The sequence below is a fragment of the Zingiber officinale genome, chromosome 2B, assembly GCF_018446385.1.
Source record: "Zingiber officinale cultivar Zhangliang chromosome 2B, Zo_v1.1, whole genome shotgun sequence".
NCBI lineage: Eukaryota > Viridiplantae > Streptophyta > Magnoliopsida > Zingiberales > Zingiberaceae > Zingiber > Zingiber officinale.
The window spans coordinates 138785074-138805501 of NC_055989.1; the positions used below are offsets into that span (position 1 = coordinate 138785074).

Sequence of the window (20428 nt, forward strand, 5' to 3'; positions counted from 1 at the left end):
TTTTGTTGATAACTTTAGATGGATAATCAAGGTTATCAAGAATAACCTCGAACTAAACGCACCCTTAGAGGAACAATAGAAGGATTAGGGTTCAAATTCTAAATAGGATGAATATCTATTTCAAGTTGCATTTTAGATTTACTCGGTCAATCAGGTCTACTAAGGAGAAAATCATTTATAAGTCCCTTTCATTTTACATGATTGGAAGAACTCACTTATATATTCAAGATATTATCATGGTATTTGTAGATGATATTATTTTAATAGATAAAATATGTGAAGAAGTAAATATTAAATTAGAATTTTGACGGAAAACACTAGAAGAAAAAGATTTTAGACTTAGTAGAATAAAAACAGAATATATAAAATTTAAGTTTAATAATATTAAATATAATTAGATAATTATTAAGATAATGATTAGTTGTCCAGAATCGAAAATTTTAAATATTTTGGAATATTTTTGTAAAATAATGGAGGGATTGAGAGATGTTATACATAAAATACAAGTAGGATGGTTGATATGGGTGTTGTATGTGATCGTAAAATATCTTTAATATTTAAAGGAAAGTTTTACAAAATTATATTTAGATCTGCTATGTTATATGGAGTTGGATATTGGACTATGACTCAAGCACATGAGTAGAAGATAAGAGTTGTAGAGATGAGGATGTTAACGTAGATGTGTGGACATACGAGGATGGATATAATACGAAATAAGAGCATTAAAGAGAAAGTCGGAGTTGTATCTATTAAGGGAAAATTTCGAGAGACACGTTTAAGAGGATACGAGCATGCACTTAAACAATCAATAAATGTTCCAGTTAGGCGATGCGAAATTATGAGAAACATACATATCAAATGAAAAAAAGGAAGACAAAAAAAAGATTTATTTAATAACAATAAAAGAAGATAAAATTTATTTAAGTATAGATGATGATAAACTAAAAGATAGAGTTCAATAACTTAAAAGGATTCATATAGCCGATTCCATCTAGTGGGATAAGATTTAATTGTTATGGTTGTATTAATCTGGCAAAACTTTGACATGTTATTAAAAAAGAATACAAATGAACTTCCAAAATAGGAAAAAACCGTACATAAACAATTAATCAAACAGGTTGGGCAAAACTCAAAACAAGATTGGTCGTACTATTGAGCTGATCAAAAGTTTTCTTTTGAACAACTGTGGCAATGTGAAAGGGAAGTCAGAATTTAGTTTACGCCCATTAATTTTAAGAGTGATCAATTTAATTTTACAAAAGTTTTTCATCAATTATCAGATTAAATCAAAAAATATTTACAACAAACAATTCATCAATTCATTTCATTGTTCTTAGATCAATCATCCATTAAATAAAATTTATCTATTAATTTGCCTAAACTGAAATTCAATTTTTAGATGTCTAAAATCTTAGAAGACGTCTTACTGTTGTACCATTGCCCCGAGAGTTATGACGATTCTTTGTGCCATAGAGTCAGAGGTGTTAGTATTAATCAAACGTGAAGCTAGCGTTGATAGAGGGAGAGACGAGCTGCCAATGACAAGAATAAGTGGCCACTGACTGCGTATCTACAACTAAACCTCTTATTTATTTGATTCTTAGACCAATCAATTTTTTTTTTATTTTTGAGAAATTTAAAATTATTTTTAAACTTTTAAAAAAATTATAACTTTTTCTATAAATTATTTATTATCAAAAGTATTTCATTTAAAAATTTATTTCTCTATTCAACTTTGAAAAAAATGAATTAGCAGCTTTTAATTAGACCTTTATAATTTATTTTAAAAATTAATTTAATGTTCAATTATATTTTAATAAAATCTTTTTTTTTTATTTTTGAGAAATTTAAAATTACTTTTAAACTTTTAAAAAAATTATAACTTTTTCTATAAATTATTTATTATCAAGAGTATTATATTTTAAAATTTATTTCTCTATTCAACTTTGAAAAAAATGAATTAGCAGCTTTTAATTAGACCTCTATAATTTATTTTAAAAATTAAATTAATGTTCAATTATATTTTAATTAAACTCTTATGAATTAATTTAAAGAAATTAATGTTCAGTAAATTATCAATTATTCAATTCATCTCTTTCTCTCATTCAATTGCTACAAGTATCCTAATATTAAGGAAGCATCATAATATATACATACTAAGGATTCGAATCATGACTCATTGCCCTCGTATTAGCATCATGAAAATCTCTCTTTATTTTCAAAGTCAAAATCATTCTTTGGAAAGATATCACAACTTTAAAATTAATTATATTCTATATAAATACATATATTCATTATTTTAAAATTATGAAGAAAGGAATAGACACTCGTTTATCTTAGATATAAACACAAAGCGTTGCTTATGTACATAAGATTAACCAATTTGTAGTGATGTGAATTAGTTTGTTCAATCAATATAATACATGGGATTTGGGAGTTTAAAGGATCGCCTGGCCAAGGTGGAGCCCAACAGGTCGCTCCATTGATCCCCGGAGTTGCCATGAATCCTCAACCCTTCGCCTTCCAATTCCGCCCTCCGTTCCGACTTAAACTTCACTGCAGGCTTGCCCAAATCCAACGCTTCCCTGTCGTCGACATTAATTTTATATCAATCAAACAAATTGTGCATGCAAAGATGTGGCAAGAACCTAGGATTGATTGACTTAATTTGTTCCAACGAACAGTGCAATGAGCAAAGATTAATTCACCAAGAAGCTGGCTTTTGACTGTAGGATAGGAGATTGACATTTAGCATTTAGGTAAAGGATGTTATAGTTAAGTTCTACATATAAGATAGATGTGGTAGTTCTATTCTCAAATAATATCAATACAACCTCATATCACTAAGTTTGTCATATTATCAATGCCAATCCAATTTTAGAATTAGGATTTTTTTGCATCAACTTATTAATGCTCTGTTTCACTGAGGTGTGATTGAGGAAGGAAAGAAATTCAAAGTGTAAAAACAATCTCCAGGGTAAAGGAAGAGAAAAAAAAAGGAAAAGAAGAAGAAAAAAAATATGATAGAAGCTTGCACTGTGATGAAGTTGCCGGAGACCGTGTATAAGGTTGGTCGTGGTTGCACGAGGCAACCACTGTGTGAGCTGCCTCTCGCTGTCGCGAGCGACGTTGAGAGAGATTTGACTAGCCGGCACCAGACGAAAGCCACTAGTTTAATTGACAGCATACCCTCCCCTCATCCACTTCCCTAACTGTTTTCCATTACCATTCAAAAAGTCTTTATTTTCCTCCCCTTTCTTAGTTGTATTAGTGTCATTCCTTCTAGTTGTGTCATCTCCTAAGCATTGACAGCTTCTTCTAAAATTGTTGTTGACACTGAAGTGCTTAGTGCTTATTGCTCTCTATGCTTGGCTTCTTTATTGATTCACTCATACTAATTTATTCCATCCAAGTAGGCCTTAAGAGTGGCCTAAGAAAGATAGCACCACACCCTGAGAAAGAGAGCACCATGACCATTTTGTATTTCTTGCCCACCAAACCACAAGTTTGGCACTCATGAGTGTAATGTTGGGGCTTAAGGATGAGGTTCGATTCTCATGAGTTCGACCATCTTGAGGTCGACTATCATTTTAGAGTTGTGGATGGGTATTTTTACTTCTTACTCGCCAAGATATACCCTTGGTGAGTAAGAAGCATTTGATTTTCTATCATCTCTAAGAATTCAAAAGGTAGATGAGGGGAATCTCTTATCCTCTAGTTTTCTATCATCTCTAAGAATATGTTCGAGTGAACAAAAGAAAGGATGCAAAACATCTTAATTTCTATTATCTATCCACTCAATTTTCTAACAAAAAAACTAGATGCTTAGTTCCTAAGCTCCACCATAAATCCCATGTTTTACATTATACTAATAAAAATTGCTCCTCAAATTAAAAGTATTTTTTCATATCAACGACATTATAGTCATTTTGTCGTCCCATGGAAATTCACAAACTATCTTAAGCTAAGAGCAATATCTATCTGACATGAGGCAATAGTTTGGAACGCTTATATTGCAATAGATTTATGAAGATAGTGCAAATCATCCTTGAGGCATAAATTGGTAATCTAAAAATTATGGCATTCAATTTGTGATCTAGAATCTGTGTTTGCTTAATGTTTTACAAATCTCTCCTCATATTGAAATTTGTATAGATCATTGTCTAAACTATATATATGGTCCGACTTACTTCAATAATCTATAATTTGTACAAGGTTACATGCAGACTAACAAATTCTTGCAATACCTTCAGATCGAGGGGAATTTAAAGGAATACATCAAATAATAATCTCTTTCTCACTGTGATAACATTCTACATTAGCATATATCGAATATGTATCCCCCCGGAATGGATAGTTGGTTAGCGCAGGTGGTGTTGTCCTCATGAGGTCTAGAGGTCAAATCCCGACTAGTAGCCAGGTGTCTGCCCTCCCTATGCACTATTCAACTGCCCAAGGCTAATAGTCACATGTGATTTACCTCTTTCGTGTTGGCTTAGGACGGCAAAGACGCTAGGGTGAACGAATCGCCTTTTGCCACCATATATTGTATATGTCATTTATGCTTGTGTTTTTTTTTCTCTATTATCATCAATGTTACCACTTCTATGAAGTGTACTATCATCATAGTGTCAATATTAAGTTATTTCCGCACCAAGTTCTATCGATAACTGCAGGAAACAAATTGTGATACATCAAATCAACTTGTTTGCCCAATTTGAACAAATAGGATATTCCAATTCTCATAAAATTGTGGGTGTGGATCCTACACCTGGAGAATTATATTTAACCCAGACAGCTAGCATCAAAATTGTCTAAACCAATGAACATGAATCGTATAGTCTTGCAAAATTGTCTAAACCTATGAATATAAATCTTAAATAGTCTTGCATAGACATATAGACAAACAAGATTCGTGTAACTGACCACCTAAAAGTTGGGTGAAATAGGGCTGGATGATGATCTCAATTTTCCACCAATTTAAATGGTTTCATGTGCAAACTATCAAATCGCTACATTCACATTCTTCCGGTGTCAATATCTACCTATACAGAAAGAACACAAGGTTAAAAGTAATGTATAAACAGAACTAATTTAATGATCAATGCAGACTCCTTTACAGCTTTCATGTTTCTGTAAATAACACTCAGTGATACATGTAGATATTGAACCAAACAACTTCATATCAGATAAGCATACAGTACTTCAGATGAAGAAAATTTTATAAATTAAGTTCAAATGTATTTTGGCAACAACCATGTCTTACTGAGTGTTGAACCTCTCTGCATTCTAAAGATAGTAATACTTCTAGCTTTCATGTGTTTTAACTATTATCGATCAAATAAAAATATTTAGTAATACTTCTAGCTTTCATGTGTTCTAACTATTATCGATCAAATGAAAATATTTTGATAGAAACAAACCTACATCCAAGTTCCCTAATTTTTCTAGTTGTGGTGTAACATAATCATATTAGATGCAACATAGAATTCTACTTTACAGAAGCCAACAAATAAGGCAATGTACCTCAATATGAGGCGTTTCCAATACCCGTATCCTGTTAACAATAGATTGTCTTCTGTGATTTTCCTTTGAGATTCAGTTCGCCCAGTAAGGAGAATCATTTGAAATCCAAGGATCAAGAGGTCTTCATACAGCCTTAAACTGGCTGGTAAAGCTGGTGCACTTGCCAAATTTACCCATTCATTGAATGAAGTCACATTGAAGAGCTTTGATCTTCCAAAATGTCAAACAAGAAACAGAATGAATGCAAACATAATAGAAGCAAGATGAAGCAAAACACACTCTTAAGTTTCAGAATAGATATGTGAAATGATCAAGTTCAGGTAGCATTGGCATGATAGTAGATTCTTCTTTGATTCAAATTAATCCCTCAAATTATCAGTTATAACTAAATCTGTGCTACCAATAGACAATTTATAGCTATTAGTGTGCAAATTATCATTTATAATTGAATCTATGTGATACAGATGAAGATTTTAGAGTTAGAAATCACATTGAAAAGAACGAGGGCAAATGGTAGCAAAGACTAGTGAGGAAATAGGACACAATAACTAGGTGATTAGGTTTATAATAACACCAATTCACTTTGGATTTTTTTTATTCTCTTAGTTCAAAATTAATCACATAGGTAATAGTATTTTCCCTTAAATCATTAAAAGAAAGAAAGTATAGTACCACTTCAATTTCATATTTTCTTATCTGATGACATAGATTAGTCTTTCCTTTGAAAACTACAAATACAAATAATCTAGACAAGTTGTAGAAGCTCAATAACATTAAAAAGATGCTATAAATAATTTTAAAAAAAAATCATCAAACTGTTCAAGAATAAATTACTAATAAGCTCGAGTCTAAATCAATGATTCAAAAGAAGAAGAAGAAGAAGAAGAAGAAGATTGTTGAACCAAATGATTGACCATTCAGCTGGTTTGACAAGCCTGTACAAACTTGGTTCTCCTTCATGTTCCATGAGATCTCCTGTCCAAACCCAAACTCTTTAAAGCAGCCGCCAATTTCCTTTCTTCTGAATTCTATTCTCATGTTTATCTTCTATTCTGCATTTCTGCTAATCTCATTCGAGTAACTAGCATCCAATTCTCTTTCTCCTTCTTGCTCAACTTTACTTCCATCTCTCAATCTATTCCAGCCACCATCCCCTCTTACTCTTCTTTTCTCATCTACACTCCCTAAGAGCCTCTCTCATGTTGTATGTTGTTCATCATTTGGAAAGCATCTCAAAATTCTCCATGGCAACAAAAAGGTATCAACAAACTAAGGTCATTTTTTGCTACTTCAAAAGACCAGTGTAAGGAACAAGGGTGGAGTGGTTTGATAGAAATTGGAGCAAAAATAAATAATCTCTCCCTTTCTCTGAAAGGGCTTGGGCTCAAATTGCGTAGAAACACTAGAGAGCAGGCTGGACCTGCAGCTAGCTTGTGCTACACCAAAATTTACTACATACAGGAAACTCTTAAAGACAAAACTAATGCTTTAAAGATTTTTTTTTATTATTTGAGTATCAGCTTTCTTAGATATGAAAAGATTTGATTTTTTTTCCTACTTTGAAGTATTTTTACCAATTTTTTGTTGTGAGCAGAGTATTCTAAGAATTTTATTAATCCAGGTTTCTAAAATCATCATTTACTAGGGTTATTAGTTTAACCAGTTAGATTACCCAATCAAAATCTATTTGCATTGACAAAACTTGCTCTTTATTTCCATCTCTTTGATAATTTTCACATATATCTACTGGGCGACCTTAAACTAGAAACTGGTAGGAATTAACAGCCTAATACAATTATTTCAGAATGCATCTTCTCAACATTATTTCTCCATTGTGGCTTATTGACGACATACAACTGCCCAACAATTAAATAGAATGCAATATTCTATTATTATTGTTATTATTTGTTTTTTTTTTATCATACTGGAACCAGAAAATTCAAAGGGCATACCCGTATCCGGTAGACGCATAATAAGGGATATTCGAGAGAAGCGTCTCGTCGACGTCGAAGATCCAAGCGTCCTTCCCGTCGTCGGTGATCTGGACGCTCTTGGCGAACGCCAGAGATTCGAGGGCCACAACGTTAGAATCGGATTCGTACCGCTCGCCGCTCATATACTCTTCGACGAACCCGCGGCACGGAGGAGGGACGGTGCGCCAGGACCCGGCGTTGTTGGTCTCCACCGAGAGCCTCCAGCTGTCGCAGTAGAGCTCGTCGGCGGCCGCGGCGATGGCGATCCAAAGGAGAAGGAAGCGGAGGGATGGGGAAGCCCCCATCGAAACGGAACCCTAACAGACACCTCGTCCTCTATTTGAGTCTGTTCATGTCGGCTCCGCGGTGCCTTGCTTTGCTCGGAGGGAGAGCGATTCGAAGCTCCGCGTCGGGGGAAGAAAATGAATGGCATCGTTATTTATTTGCCGAGGCGGGGTTACTTCTTCCTCCGATAATTAGATGACGTGGCAAAATTTGATTGGTAGAAGTACGTGAGGGATTGCTATTGGATTTCAATGAGCACTTTACTTTGTTTACTAATTTATTGAGATTTTTTTTATTAAATATAAAGGATGCAAAAATTTAAAAAAAATATTTTTTATTTTTGATAATCCGTATATTATTCCTATAGGAGCAATTTGGGTCCATTCTATTGCAAAGTTAAAGGTGCGTTTGGTACGTGTATTTTTTATTTTTATTTTCTGAAAAATATGTGTTTTCTGAAAAATGGTATTTGGTTTATGTTTTTCGTGCCTGTTTTCTAAAAAAATAGATAGTGTTTTCTAGAAAAATAAAGAATCGTAAAAAATTATTTTCTGTTTTCTAGAAAACGTACGTTTTTCAGAAAATAAAAATAAAAATGAAAAACGTACGTACCCAACACACCCAGTTATTGTCAAGAAAAGAGAAGACCATAAAGTTAGAAAAGTCTTCAAGACTTTAATAAAATATTGGGTAATTAGCACAAGTATAGCAAACAAGTGTTGATTGCCCCTTCTAATTGTTTGGTATATTGTCATCAATGGATCCTAATATAATTGACTCAAATTCATTCTAATTGAATCAATACCTATTAGTTGACTCAACTCAATTATGTCCACAGACTCATCTAGCATTCCTAGTCAACTCAAACCAAATTTAGTTAACTAAAGTCAAAGTTAGTTAACTCAACCTGACTCAGAGTACTAAGGTCATGAATCTTAACCTCTAACAAATACTTTTCCAAATAAAATCAAGACCTTTTTAGTCAACTTAATTCAAATAGAGAGTGGTCTATTATCCAATCGACTCAAATCACTTCAGTCGACTAAATTCCCTTTTACTTGATTCAAGCTGAATTAGAACCCTTCTATTCATGGCTAGAACATATACAATTGACTGCCAAATTGACTTGACTACTTGATTGAATCTGCTTAAATATCTTGATTTAACTTGAAACCAAGCTCATTCATTAATCATAACCCAAAATAATTGTTCCTTGATCAATTTGCACCTCATCTACGCAAAACCGAAGATTACAAGTTACTCATAATCTCTTAAGACTCTAGAAAGAGTTCTCACTTTGGATCTTCATCTAAAAATACAGCTTCCACTTATGTCTTCATTGTTGACATCTATCGCGTTATCGGTGAACCTTGACTTTTCAATATATTGCCAACTGATGTTGGTCTTTCCTAAGAGATTATGACGCTAAAGGATGGAGGGGTGAATAGCATAATAAAATGATTTTAGAGTTATAAGCTGAACCTTGACTTTTCAATATATTGCCAACTGATGTTGGTCTTTCCTAAGAGATTATGACGCTAAAGGATGGAGGGGTGAATAGCATAATAAAATGATTTTAGAGTTATAAGCATAGTAGAAATAACTATACATTAGGTAAAAGCAACAAGAAAGTAATGTGAAAATTTATATAGTTCAAAACCTTCTAATTCCTACTTCATGGTCTAGGACAGTACTACCTTTTACCCTTTTACAGAACCTTTTCAAAATATAGTAAATGAAATACAGTAACATTTTTTTTAGCAAAAGATCAAAAAATACAAAATACAAAAATAAGACAATTAGAGAACAAGAGGGAATGATGTGGACATTATTATAGGAGTGTTGTTTTTCAAGCTCCCTTTTATATCCCTCCAAGAGGTCATGGATAAGATTCAATAACTATATTGCATTAATGTTAATCGACTGATTTAACACCATCATTCAATTGGAGTTTAATCTATGCAATATCGATCTTTGCCAAATGCTAACTCTGATCAAATCCAAATCATTCCAATCGACTGTTCTCTGAGCCAGTTGATTCCAACATCTATTAGTTGAATTATCTAGATAAGCTCACAAGCTCAAGTCTCGGGCTATCTTGATTCAGTTGACTACTTGCACTTTACGTCATATTGAATTAGTTGACCTTTTATTATAACAGCCGACTTCTTGTCCAATGGTACAAGATTTAGAATATGGAATTAATTCAATCAATTGACTTGGCTTCAGTTGACTATTCAATCGGCTAATTTAGTTTCCGTCAACGGTTAATTTAACTCTAAAAGTATTCTATTTGTTTGGAACATTAGAATGTATACTAAAAATTTAAATTTTTATAAATATTTATTTTGAAATAAAGAATTATATTGATCAAATGTCTATATTTATATGCTAAGTGTAGTTGTTCAATTAATTTATATTGTACATAACATGGTGTGTGGTGTCACACATAGAAGATCATGTTATCAGTTCCTTATAAGTTATAAAAAGTAGCTCACGACTAATATAGAAAGGAACAAACCATTGAAATAGTCGTAGTGTAATTTGATATTAGTTTATTTTAACTATAAAATTACATTAGTACACTCTGAGTGTATTGAGCAGGATCATTTGAGGTAGTTTCTTTTATACTGACTCTTTAAAAGAACAAGACCTCTGTTATTATGGAAGTGTATGCTCTTAATCATGATATAATAACAAGCACGTATACTTAATATTTATTTTTTTAATTTATCAAAGGGTACGATTTAGTTCAATAAATCAATAGGTTCGATAAGTTGGGAAATGATATTATTTATATGGTGAGTTGTTGATTATAGAATGAAACTGTGTCTTAGGAATCTAGGTTGATTATGCCCCCAAGAGGAGCTCATAAGGATTGTCATGTAAACCATACAGGTGGACTTAAGTCTGACATGACGATAAGGTTGAGTGGTACTACTTTTGGAGCTAGATATTAATTAAGTGAGTTGTCAGTAACTCATTTAATTAGTGGACATTCGATATCTTAAATACAGGGAGATTAACACACTCATGATAAGAAGGAGTCTATATAATAATATGAGATTAGTGCGGTAGTTCAATAATAACTCTTTAGTGGAATGAGATATTATTGATGAACTCGAGTTGGGTGTTCGGGGCGAACACGGGAAGCTCAAGTTCATTGGGAGACCAAAACCAATTCCTCCTCTCGGTCCCTGTCGTAGCCTCTTATTTATAAAGTCTTATACCCACCTATATCCACCTTCTTACCCATTTTTAGGTGGCCGGCCAAGCCAAGCTTGGAGCCCAAGCAAGGGCCGGCCAAACCAAGCCTTGGATGGGATTAAGATGTGGTCGGCCTAGCTTGGAGCCCAAGCTTAGGTGGCCGACCACGTAAAAAAATAAAAGGAAGTTTATTTTAAAATTTTTCCTTATGTGGAAGCCATGGTTTTAAAAGAGAGTTTAAAATTTAAATCTTTCCTTTTATAACTTTCTACAAAAGATTAAGAGAAAGGTTTGATATCTTTTCTTATTTGTAGTTAAAAGGAAAATTTTAATTTTTGATAAAACTTTCCTTTTTTGTAACCATCCTCATGGTTTTAGAAGAGAGTTTTAAAATTTAAATCTTTCCTTTTATAGCTTTCTATAAAAAATTAAGAGAAAAATTTGATATCTTTCCTTATTTGTAGTTAAAAGGAAGATTTTAATTTTGAAGAAAATTTTTATTTTTGTAATCATCCACATGTTTTAATAGAGAGATTTTAATTTATAAAAGTTTCCTTTTATAACCAACCTTGAAGGGAATTTTTAAAAGAGAAATTTTTATTTTAAAAATTTTCGGAAACAAATTAGGAAGTTTTAATTTTGTGTTTAAAACTTTACTTGTTTGGAGGATATGTAGGGGCCGACCATTAAAAGAATAAAAGGAAAATTTTTAATTTTTCTTTTATTGGCAAGAAAAATAAGGAAGTTATATCTAAAACTTTCCTTATTTGTCAAGACCAAGGAATATAAAAGAGAGGGTAGAGGTGCCTCACCTCACAACAACACATCTATTATTCTTCTCTTTTCTTCCTTGGTGGTGGCCGGCCCTCATCCCTCTTCTTCTTCCTATTAGAGGTGCCTCACCTCACAACAACACATCTATTATTCTTCTCTTTTCTTCCTTGGTGGTGGCCGGCCCTCATCCCTCTTCTTCTTCCTATTCGTCTTCCTTTGTGGCCGGCGGCATCTCATCTCAAGGAGTTCAAGGTGGCCGGATCTTGTTAGAGGAAGAAGGAGAGATAGGAGGCATTGTTTCTTAGCGTCCCTTGGAGCTTGGTTGGTGGCCAAAGGTCTTCATCTCTAGGAGATTGTTGGTGGCCGAAACTTGCAAGGAGAAGAAGGAGGCTTGGGTGGATTCTCATCTCGGTAGATCATCACCCACACGACGTCCGAGATAAGAAGAGGAATACGATAGAAGATCGTGAGGTTTATTAGCTACAAAGAAAGGTATAACTAGTTGTCTTATTCCGCATCATAGTAGTTTTCTTTGTACGAATTTTGAAATACCAAACACAAGAGGCTAACGATTCTAGGTTTCGAATTTATGATTCGACTTTGTGTTTCTTATGTTTTCGATCTTGTGATTCGATTGTTCTTAATGGTTAAACCTAAGGTTACTATAAGGAGATTAAATATTGAATTTCGTTGAAAGGTTTTGTCTAGGAAGTGGTGGATGATCTCATACCCAAGAAGGCCTAGTGCCTCGCCATGTTTAACCTAGAAGCTGATCTCTGAAATAAATATTTAATCGAATTTGTAACATAGGTGGATTTGGATTAATAATGTTAAGCACCGTTTGCGATCCAAGTCTAAACCTCTAAGAACAGATAAGTTGAATTTGGAATCAATAATGTTAAGTTCTGTTTGTGATTCCAAATTTAATTTCTAAAGGACACAATAGGTTGTTAGGAAAGGTTTAAAACTTGTACAAAATTTTTTTACAGGGGAACTAGTATGATATTCCGAGTAGCAACGAACAGACCTTAGTGTTAGGATCGATGCAACTGATACGAAGGGATGAATTATTTGCACAATAATAACGAAAAAATCTTTCTCGATTTTTGAAATAATAAGACACTCGTATAAAAAGAATTGATAAACTAAAAAAAAAGAGGCTACCAATTTTTAATTTGATTACAATCGGAAAGATTGTTAATCCAAGTCTATGAAGCACTACTCAAATTCTTCTTTCGTTGTAGGCGAAGAAGCCTTTTACAAGCGTTGGAAGCACACAAAGTAGTAGAACACTTAAAGAAACTCGTGTATACAAGTAATTCTATACTACTGGGATTAGGGCTATATTTATAGTCCTGTTCAGGGCGCCTGAAAGGGTTCCAGACATTTGGAGGGGGATAAAATTTTATCCCCGTCGCGATGGCTCGTTTCACGTTGAGTTTGGATAAAAGTCCTGGTCCAGGAGGTCGGACTAAGAAAGTCAACATCTTATTGACTTTTGATCGCGGTCTTTCGCTCCGGTTCCGCTCGCCTTGGTATGGGTTTTCAGCTCTGGTTCTGTTCGCTTGGGTGATGTTGGCCATCCAGAATATGGTTTACCCGAACCCAACTTTCGGCCTTTGAGCAATCTTCCGCTCCGGCTTCTCGCCCTTCGGAAATATCGCGCACCTCCTTCTCATTTACCCGCGTATTCTTTCGTAGCACCTCGTCCCTCAGACGCACCGAGCCATTCAGCTCTCTTCCGTGTCATCCTTCTCGCTAGCTACATCTTTTGCTCGACTTCCTGTGCTCCTAAGTTCCTGCACACTTAGATACAGGGGTTAAATACCAACATGACCTAATTTGACTTGGTTGATTACATCAAAACCACTTTAGGATACTAATAATCTTCCCCTTTTTGATGTGAGCAAACCTAAGTTAAGTTAGGGTAAACTTCAAAAATAATAGTTAATATTTTTTTAAAAAAAAATGCAAGTAAATTTTTTTTAAAAATTTGTACTAACTACCCTCCCTCTAGATTTAATCTTCACTACTCTCCCTTTTGATCACATTCAAAACAGGGTACTCTTAAAATGACTTTGGAAAAGGTAAATATAGAGTCTAAGGAAAAAAACATGAAAAGTTAAGTTTCAAAAACTCTGGTTTTATTAACAAGTTTCAAAAAAAAACTTTAAATGTTAAAAGGATTTAACAAAGGTAAAAATTTGAATTTTAGGAAATTTTTTTTCACAAAATCTTGCAATTTTAGAAAATTTTCTAAAATTATATAGATTGTCTAAGTGTGTAGTAAATTAGCTAAATCTTGTATGTGTCTAAATGTACAGGAGTTTCAACTATGAAAGTAAAATCTTGTCTATTGTATTTGTTTTACTTTCATTTATACATCTAATAACCTCCTTAATTTTCCTATTTTTAGTTTGTCTATGCAGATTCTGTAGAAGTTGTATTGTCTTTGAATAATATTAGCTTTGTAGATCTATCAATCTATAGGTTGTCAATGTATAAAGTTCCCAAATAAGCTGATAATTATCACTTGCTTTGGAAGTCTATTTTTATGGAGGATGACAATGAGCTTGGACTGCTTGAGCTTAGTTTGGGTCGTTCTTTTGGAGGATCTTCAGGAAAACTTAAAGGCGTAGCCATTGCTTCAGGAAAACTTTTGGAATGTCGCACCAACGTGGAAAACAAGTTCAGAAGATCTGCCACCAAAACTTCTCGACTGACATTACTAAGTACTAACTACTAAGAGCCTCCTGGCCCTCCCCTTAGGTTGCCTCTGATCATAGATTCACATAAAATTTGGCACAAAATAATTCCAAGAATCTAAGTTGATACATCACTCAAAGACTTGTCTTCTGTCGTTTTTTTTTTTGTTATCGGTAGGTAATCGCATAATGCTTATCTTTTGCATATCATTATCTTGAGGGATGCATACTTGCATTCGTGCACATAACACATTACACAATGTCACAATATATCTTAAACAAATTAATAGTAATAAATCATAAGTGATTAGATAATACATTTAATGATTTAAACTCTTAAATTTAAATATTTAAATGCATAATGATCCTAACCGGAATCTGAGTCAGACAAACTGTCGGATGAGGTGGATGGAATGTTGACCGAATCGCGACGTCCCGGAGGGGGCATGTAAAGATGACTTCTATGTTGACCAAGTCGTCAGAAGTCCTCTGGTCAACGCTACCTGCCAGTGACCGGATTGCTCCGGTCCCTGATACCCCGATGCTCGAGGCAGATCCAACGAGTATATAAGTAACAAACTAAGACATGAAATAATGAAATGTGTATAGAATATGAACAAAGAACATACCCTGGCCCAGGGGGCGCCCTCGGGTGGATCGGTGAGCTGGTTGGGATGCTGCTCGCGTTGCCCTAACTCGGAAGGGTAGATGACTCTAAACAGGATGAAGAACTGGATCCGACAACGCAGAGATGGACGCGGTGGCACGAAACCAGATGTGACCTCGGCACACAGGTCAGGATATGACATAGGCACGCAGGCTAAGATATGACATCGACACGCAAGTCGGGATACAATAACGGCATGAAGGCTGAAACACAACACACGGGCTAGAACCGGATAACTGTGCAGATTGAGAGTTGAACCATCAAATTGGAAGGCGAGAATGTTGAGTGGTCAGATCCGACGGTGGGGGTGCCGGTAATGGTGCTGACCGCTAGGGATCGCTCGCCGATGGCTATGGAGCGAATGAAGACGCTGGACGACAAAGGTGCAGCTGGCGGCGTGCTTGACGAATGATGGTGGCTGGCCGCGGTGACGGAGAAGAGGTGGAGGCAGTGGTTGCGTGCCCCCTTGACGGTGGTGACAGGAGGCGGTTGTGTGGGAGAGCAAGGAGAGGAGGCTGTCGGCATCGCGTGGAGTACGTCAGCATGGTCGTCAGAAGGCGACGGAGGTAGCGAGGTGGCTCGCTGGGAGTGGCGCCGGTGGTCTAAGGCTTGTCCGGCAATCGAGGTGGCTTCACGCGTGCGAGGAGGTGATAGAGAAACATCCGACGAACAATGAGAGAGACGACGAGTACCTACTAGCGGCCCCTGGGAAAGAGAGAGGAAGAAGCGACGACGTTATGAATGAATCTACAGGAGGAGAGGAGAGGCTTCGTTGGTCTTTTCTCTACGTCCAATAGTGGCAGCGTCCTACGACGAGAGAAAAGGGGTGAAGCAATGACTGAGATCTTGGCGGCGTGAGGAGGGCGGCAGCGCATCGGTGTCGGCGACCTCGGTGATGTTGGTGTCGGCATGCCTGGCAAGAGGAGAAGGATAGAGGAGCGGAAGTGGGCGGTGGCTCGCTGGTGATGCGATATGGAGACGAAGAGAAGAAGCTCCTCCCTACTTGTGGTGGTGGTGCTGCCCCAAAAAATGAACCCCCCCCTCTTTCCTTCGCATGATCAATAACCTAAAAGGGGTGCTATAGTAATTTGACCAAATTGCCCCTCCTCTTTTCCCTAATTCCCTCTAAGCCCTCTAGATATACCCACATCAATATCAAATACAATATACAAGATATAATTTAAACCATTTACTCGAATATCAAAACCTAGGGTCGAACCCTACCACATAAGGTAAAATTGCACTAACACTATTGCATTTCTTGATGGACTTAATGGTCTTCATTTTTACTTTTATCAATGATTCAATCGATTGCCTAGTCAACTAAACTCTTAGTTGACTACCCAATCGACTACCAATCAACTGCCTAACTGATTGAACTCTTAGTCAACTACTCTAGTTGACTCCTAAATAGAAAGCAACAAATATGTTGCTCAAACATCACTCATAGTCAAATTCGCCCGTATAAGGCAAAATTGCACCAATACTATTGCACTCCTTGATGGACTTAATGGTCTTTGATACGGTGAATAAGTTGGGGTCCCCGAGCTGAGTCAAAGTCCAGGAAGTTAGCTGACATGGCGATCAAAGTCAAGGAGAGGTCAACTGTTAGTTAGAGCCCTAGAGCCAATCATTTGATGATTGTATGGACTCATTGTATCATATTCTTGTATATTAATAAAGGTATTTGGATTTTGGTTATTATACTTACTTGTATTGGTGCCAAATAAACTAAGTATAATAATGTCCTTGAGTAGATGGTTCTCACCTATATCAATCGGTTAGTTGAACCGATAGTGAGATGATATAGGGAACACTACTCTTAATCATTCCTAATCGAGTATTAACATTCAGGGACAATGTTAATGCAATAAGACTAGCATGTAGGTCAACTCGATGAATTGATCTCACAAGTCATGCATATAGAGATATCAAGTTGACACATGGGTATACATTAGAGAATGTATACTGAATGACCCGCCATGAGAAAGTATCATGGATCGTTATATGAGTGTCATATACTTTCTCATGTGGCTATTAGTATGACTACTAGTCCTTAGACCTGAAGTCACCATAGTTCCCTACATAAGGAGTTATGTACTTTGGTTTCGTCAAACGCCACCCGTAACTGGGTGGACTATAAAGGCGATTACCGGGTATGTAACAAATTATGCAGAGGGATGTGAGTGATGTAGATGGGATCTATCCCTCCCATATGACGGGAGCGACATCAATATTCTTGATAGAGTGAGACCACTAAGTGCATGGCTATGCCCAAATGAGTCAACATGAGATGTTGAGCTCATTTGATCGAGTGAGTCTACTTGGAGTTCAAGATTTAGATTGATTAGAGGATGACACGGTCTATGCCTCATATTGATCAATCTAGATGTCTAGAATAGAAGGACACTTTTCATATATTGTGAGGAGTCACAATTAGTAGTCACAAGGTGATGTTGGATCTCAACATTTCTTGTAACTTGGGTAGCAATGATGTATTGCTAGATGCCGCTCATTGCTTATGTTTCTAAAGGAGTTTAGAAACATTGCCAACGTTACAAGAACCTATTGGGTCACACACAAAGAACAAGTGGATGGAGATTAGATTCATAGGATGAACCAATTGGATTAGGTTCATATGATGAACCAATTGGATTCAAATTAGACTTATCGAGTTAGACTCAATTAGATTCAATTGTTGAATGAGTCTAATTTAGATTTGATTCATTGAGTCAATTTATATTAATGAATTGAGATTCATTAAATTAAAATTGACTTGAATCAAAGGTTGGATTTAACTCAACAAGGAAGACAATTGGCCAAGTTTGACTTGACCAAGTAGAAGTTGAAACATCAAGTTTGACTTGATGTATTGCCACATCATAAGGATGACTCATCCTTGCCACATCACCTCCACCTCATGAGACATGCCACCTCATGGGGGTTACACCCTCCCCTTGGCTTTAATGTGACCGGCCACATTAATGGGGAGGTTACAAGATGTGGCCGGCCACACATTAATGGGGAGGTTTTGGTTGTGTGGGATTATGGTGCATTCACTTCATTCTTCTTCTAGCTTGCTTCTTCCTCCTCTCCCTCTTGCTGTTGCCGTGACTTCCATGGTGAGGAGAGGGTGTATGAGTTGTGTTCCAAGAGAATAAAGGAAGGTGAAGAGCACAAAGGATGATACTACTAGTGAGTGTATAAGATTTCCTTTTGTATTCTCTTCTTTTCTTCCTTTCCAATCACATCCGAGAGCTCTAGAAAGTGCTAGCACACTTGGGGCTCTCTTCTCCATCCTTTGAGTGTGAGAGACACTCCTTGTTCGTGTGGATATCATTAGAGGAGTGTCTACGTTGACACTCTCGAGATCCGGCGTACCGTTGGACGAGCGGGATTTGCGAGGGCACGCTTCAAGGGTAAAATTCTTAACATGTAGATCTAGGAGTAGATCTAAAGTTTTTGAAACTCGTACTTGTATTTCATTTGGTTTTTCCTTGCACGGATCTACGGCTTTGGGTGATTCGGGGTTTTCGCGACGCGAAAAGCGGTTTTCGCGGCCCGAAAAACCCAACAGTGGTATCAGAGCCACGTGCAAGGCTTGTACGAGTTTAATTTTTGGTTTTATGAAAACTAAACCTTCTGTGATTTTCTGTAAAAATTTAGTTTTTTATGTTTTTATGGGTAATTTTTCCGTAGAAGCGAAGCACATGTATCTCGGCACTTGTAGGCTTCGGCTACCGGGAAGTTTTTCCTTAAACGACTTCGTTTTGCCCCAAATCCGTTTGGGACAGCGGGCTTGGGTGCCATTAGATCGCAAAGGAGCAACTCACGATGGTTAGATCATGGGTAGGGGTACTGCCCCTAACCCCGCAAGGGGATTTGCTCCGCGATTGCACCCGAAATCGCTAAAAACGAACCTGCCGGGAAGATTTTTTCCGAAACGGCAATGTCTCGACCCAAATCGTTTTGGGACAGCGAGTTTAGGCGATGTTGGATCGCAAAGGAACCCTCGCAATGGTTAGAGCGCGGGTAGGGGCGCTGCCCCTGGCCCCGCAAGGGGATCCGTTCCGCGATTGCGTTCGAAACCGCTAAACGGGACCGCTGGAAAATTTTACTCGTAAAAATTGTAAAAAAATTATTTTTAAAATTTTTTGAATATTTTAAGAATATTCTTAAGTACTTGAGAAGGACTAAAGAATATTTATTGATATATGGAGGCGATTACGAGCTAGCTGTAAAGTGTTACAGTGATGCTAGCTTCCAGACCGACCAGGATGACTATAGATCGCAGTCGGGGTTCGTATTTTACATTAATGGTGGTGCTGTCAGCTGGAAGAGTTCGAAGCAGGATACAGTAGCTGATTCTACAACAGATGCCGAGTATATTGCTGCATCAGAGGCAGCAAAGGAGGCAGTTTGGATCCGCAAGTTCATCACTGAACTTGGGGTGGTTCCTAGCATCGCTGACCCAGTTGAGCTCTATTGTGACAACAATGGAGCTATAGCACAGGCGAAGGAACCTCGCTCACACCAGCGGACCAAACACATACTACGACGCTTCCATCTCATTCGAGAGATCATCGAGAGAGGAGATGTGAAGATTTGTAGAGTACCTACAGAGGCTAACATCGCAGATCCCTTGACCAAGGCTTTGGCACAGAGGAAGCATGATGGTCACACTAGGTCATTTGGGCTTAGAGCCTATACTGATTGGCACTAGTGCTAGTGGGAGATTGTTAGTTAGAGTCCTAGAGCCAATCATTTGATGATTGTATGGACTCATTGTATCATATTCTTGTATATTAATAAAGGCATTTGGATTTTGGTTATTATACTTACTTGTATTGGTGCCAAATAAACTAAGTATAATAATGTCCTTGAGTAGATGGTTCTCGCCTATATCAATCGGTTAGTTGAACCGATAGTGAGATGATATAGGGAACACTACTCTTAATCATTCCTAGTCGAGTATTAACATTCAGGGACAATGTTAATACAATAAGACTAGCATGTAAGTCAACTCGATGACTTGATCTCACAAGTCATGGATATAGAGATATCAAGTTGACACATGGATATACAATAGAGAATGTATACTGAATGACCCGCCATGAGAAAGTATCATGGATCGTTATATGAGTGTCATATACTTTCTCATGTGGCTATTAGTATGACTATTAGTCCTTAGACCTAAAGTCACTATGGTTCCCTACATAAGGAGTTATGTACTTTGGTTTCGTCAAACGCCACCCGTAACTGGGTGGACTATAAAGGCGATTACCGGGTAT

General features: G+C 36.5%; 1 protein-coding gene across 3 annotated transcripts; it reads right to left on the minus strand.

The window, feature by feature from the left end:
* Positions 1-2312: 2312 nt before the first annotated feature.
* LOC122047434 (acid phosphatase 1-like) lies at positions 2313-7904 on the minus strand. 3 transcript variants are annotated; one of them, XR_006130535.1, is made up of 4 exons: positions 7479-7904; positions 5527-5736; positions 4927-5045; positions 2313-2585 (listed from the first exon to the last, which is right to left on the minus strand). XR_006130535.1 is itself a non-coding variant. In XM_042608739.1 (3 exons), the coding sequence occupies exons 1-3, from the start codon at positions 7802-7804 to the stop codon at positions 2408-2410; spliced, it is 714 nt and encodes a 237-aa protein (XP_042464673.1). In that variant the 5' UTR covers positions 7805-7904; the 3' UTR covers positions 2313-2407. The 3 variants fall into 3 exon arrangements, 1 of the variants encoding a protein (XP_042464673.1); XR_006130536.1 differs by having other exon boundaries at positions 2448-2585; positions 4930-5045; XM_042608739.1 differs by lacking the exon at positions 4927-5045.
* Positions 7905-20428: the final 12524 nt, after the last annotated feature.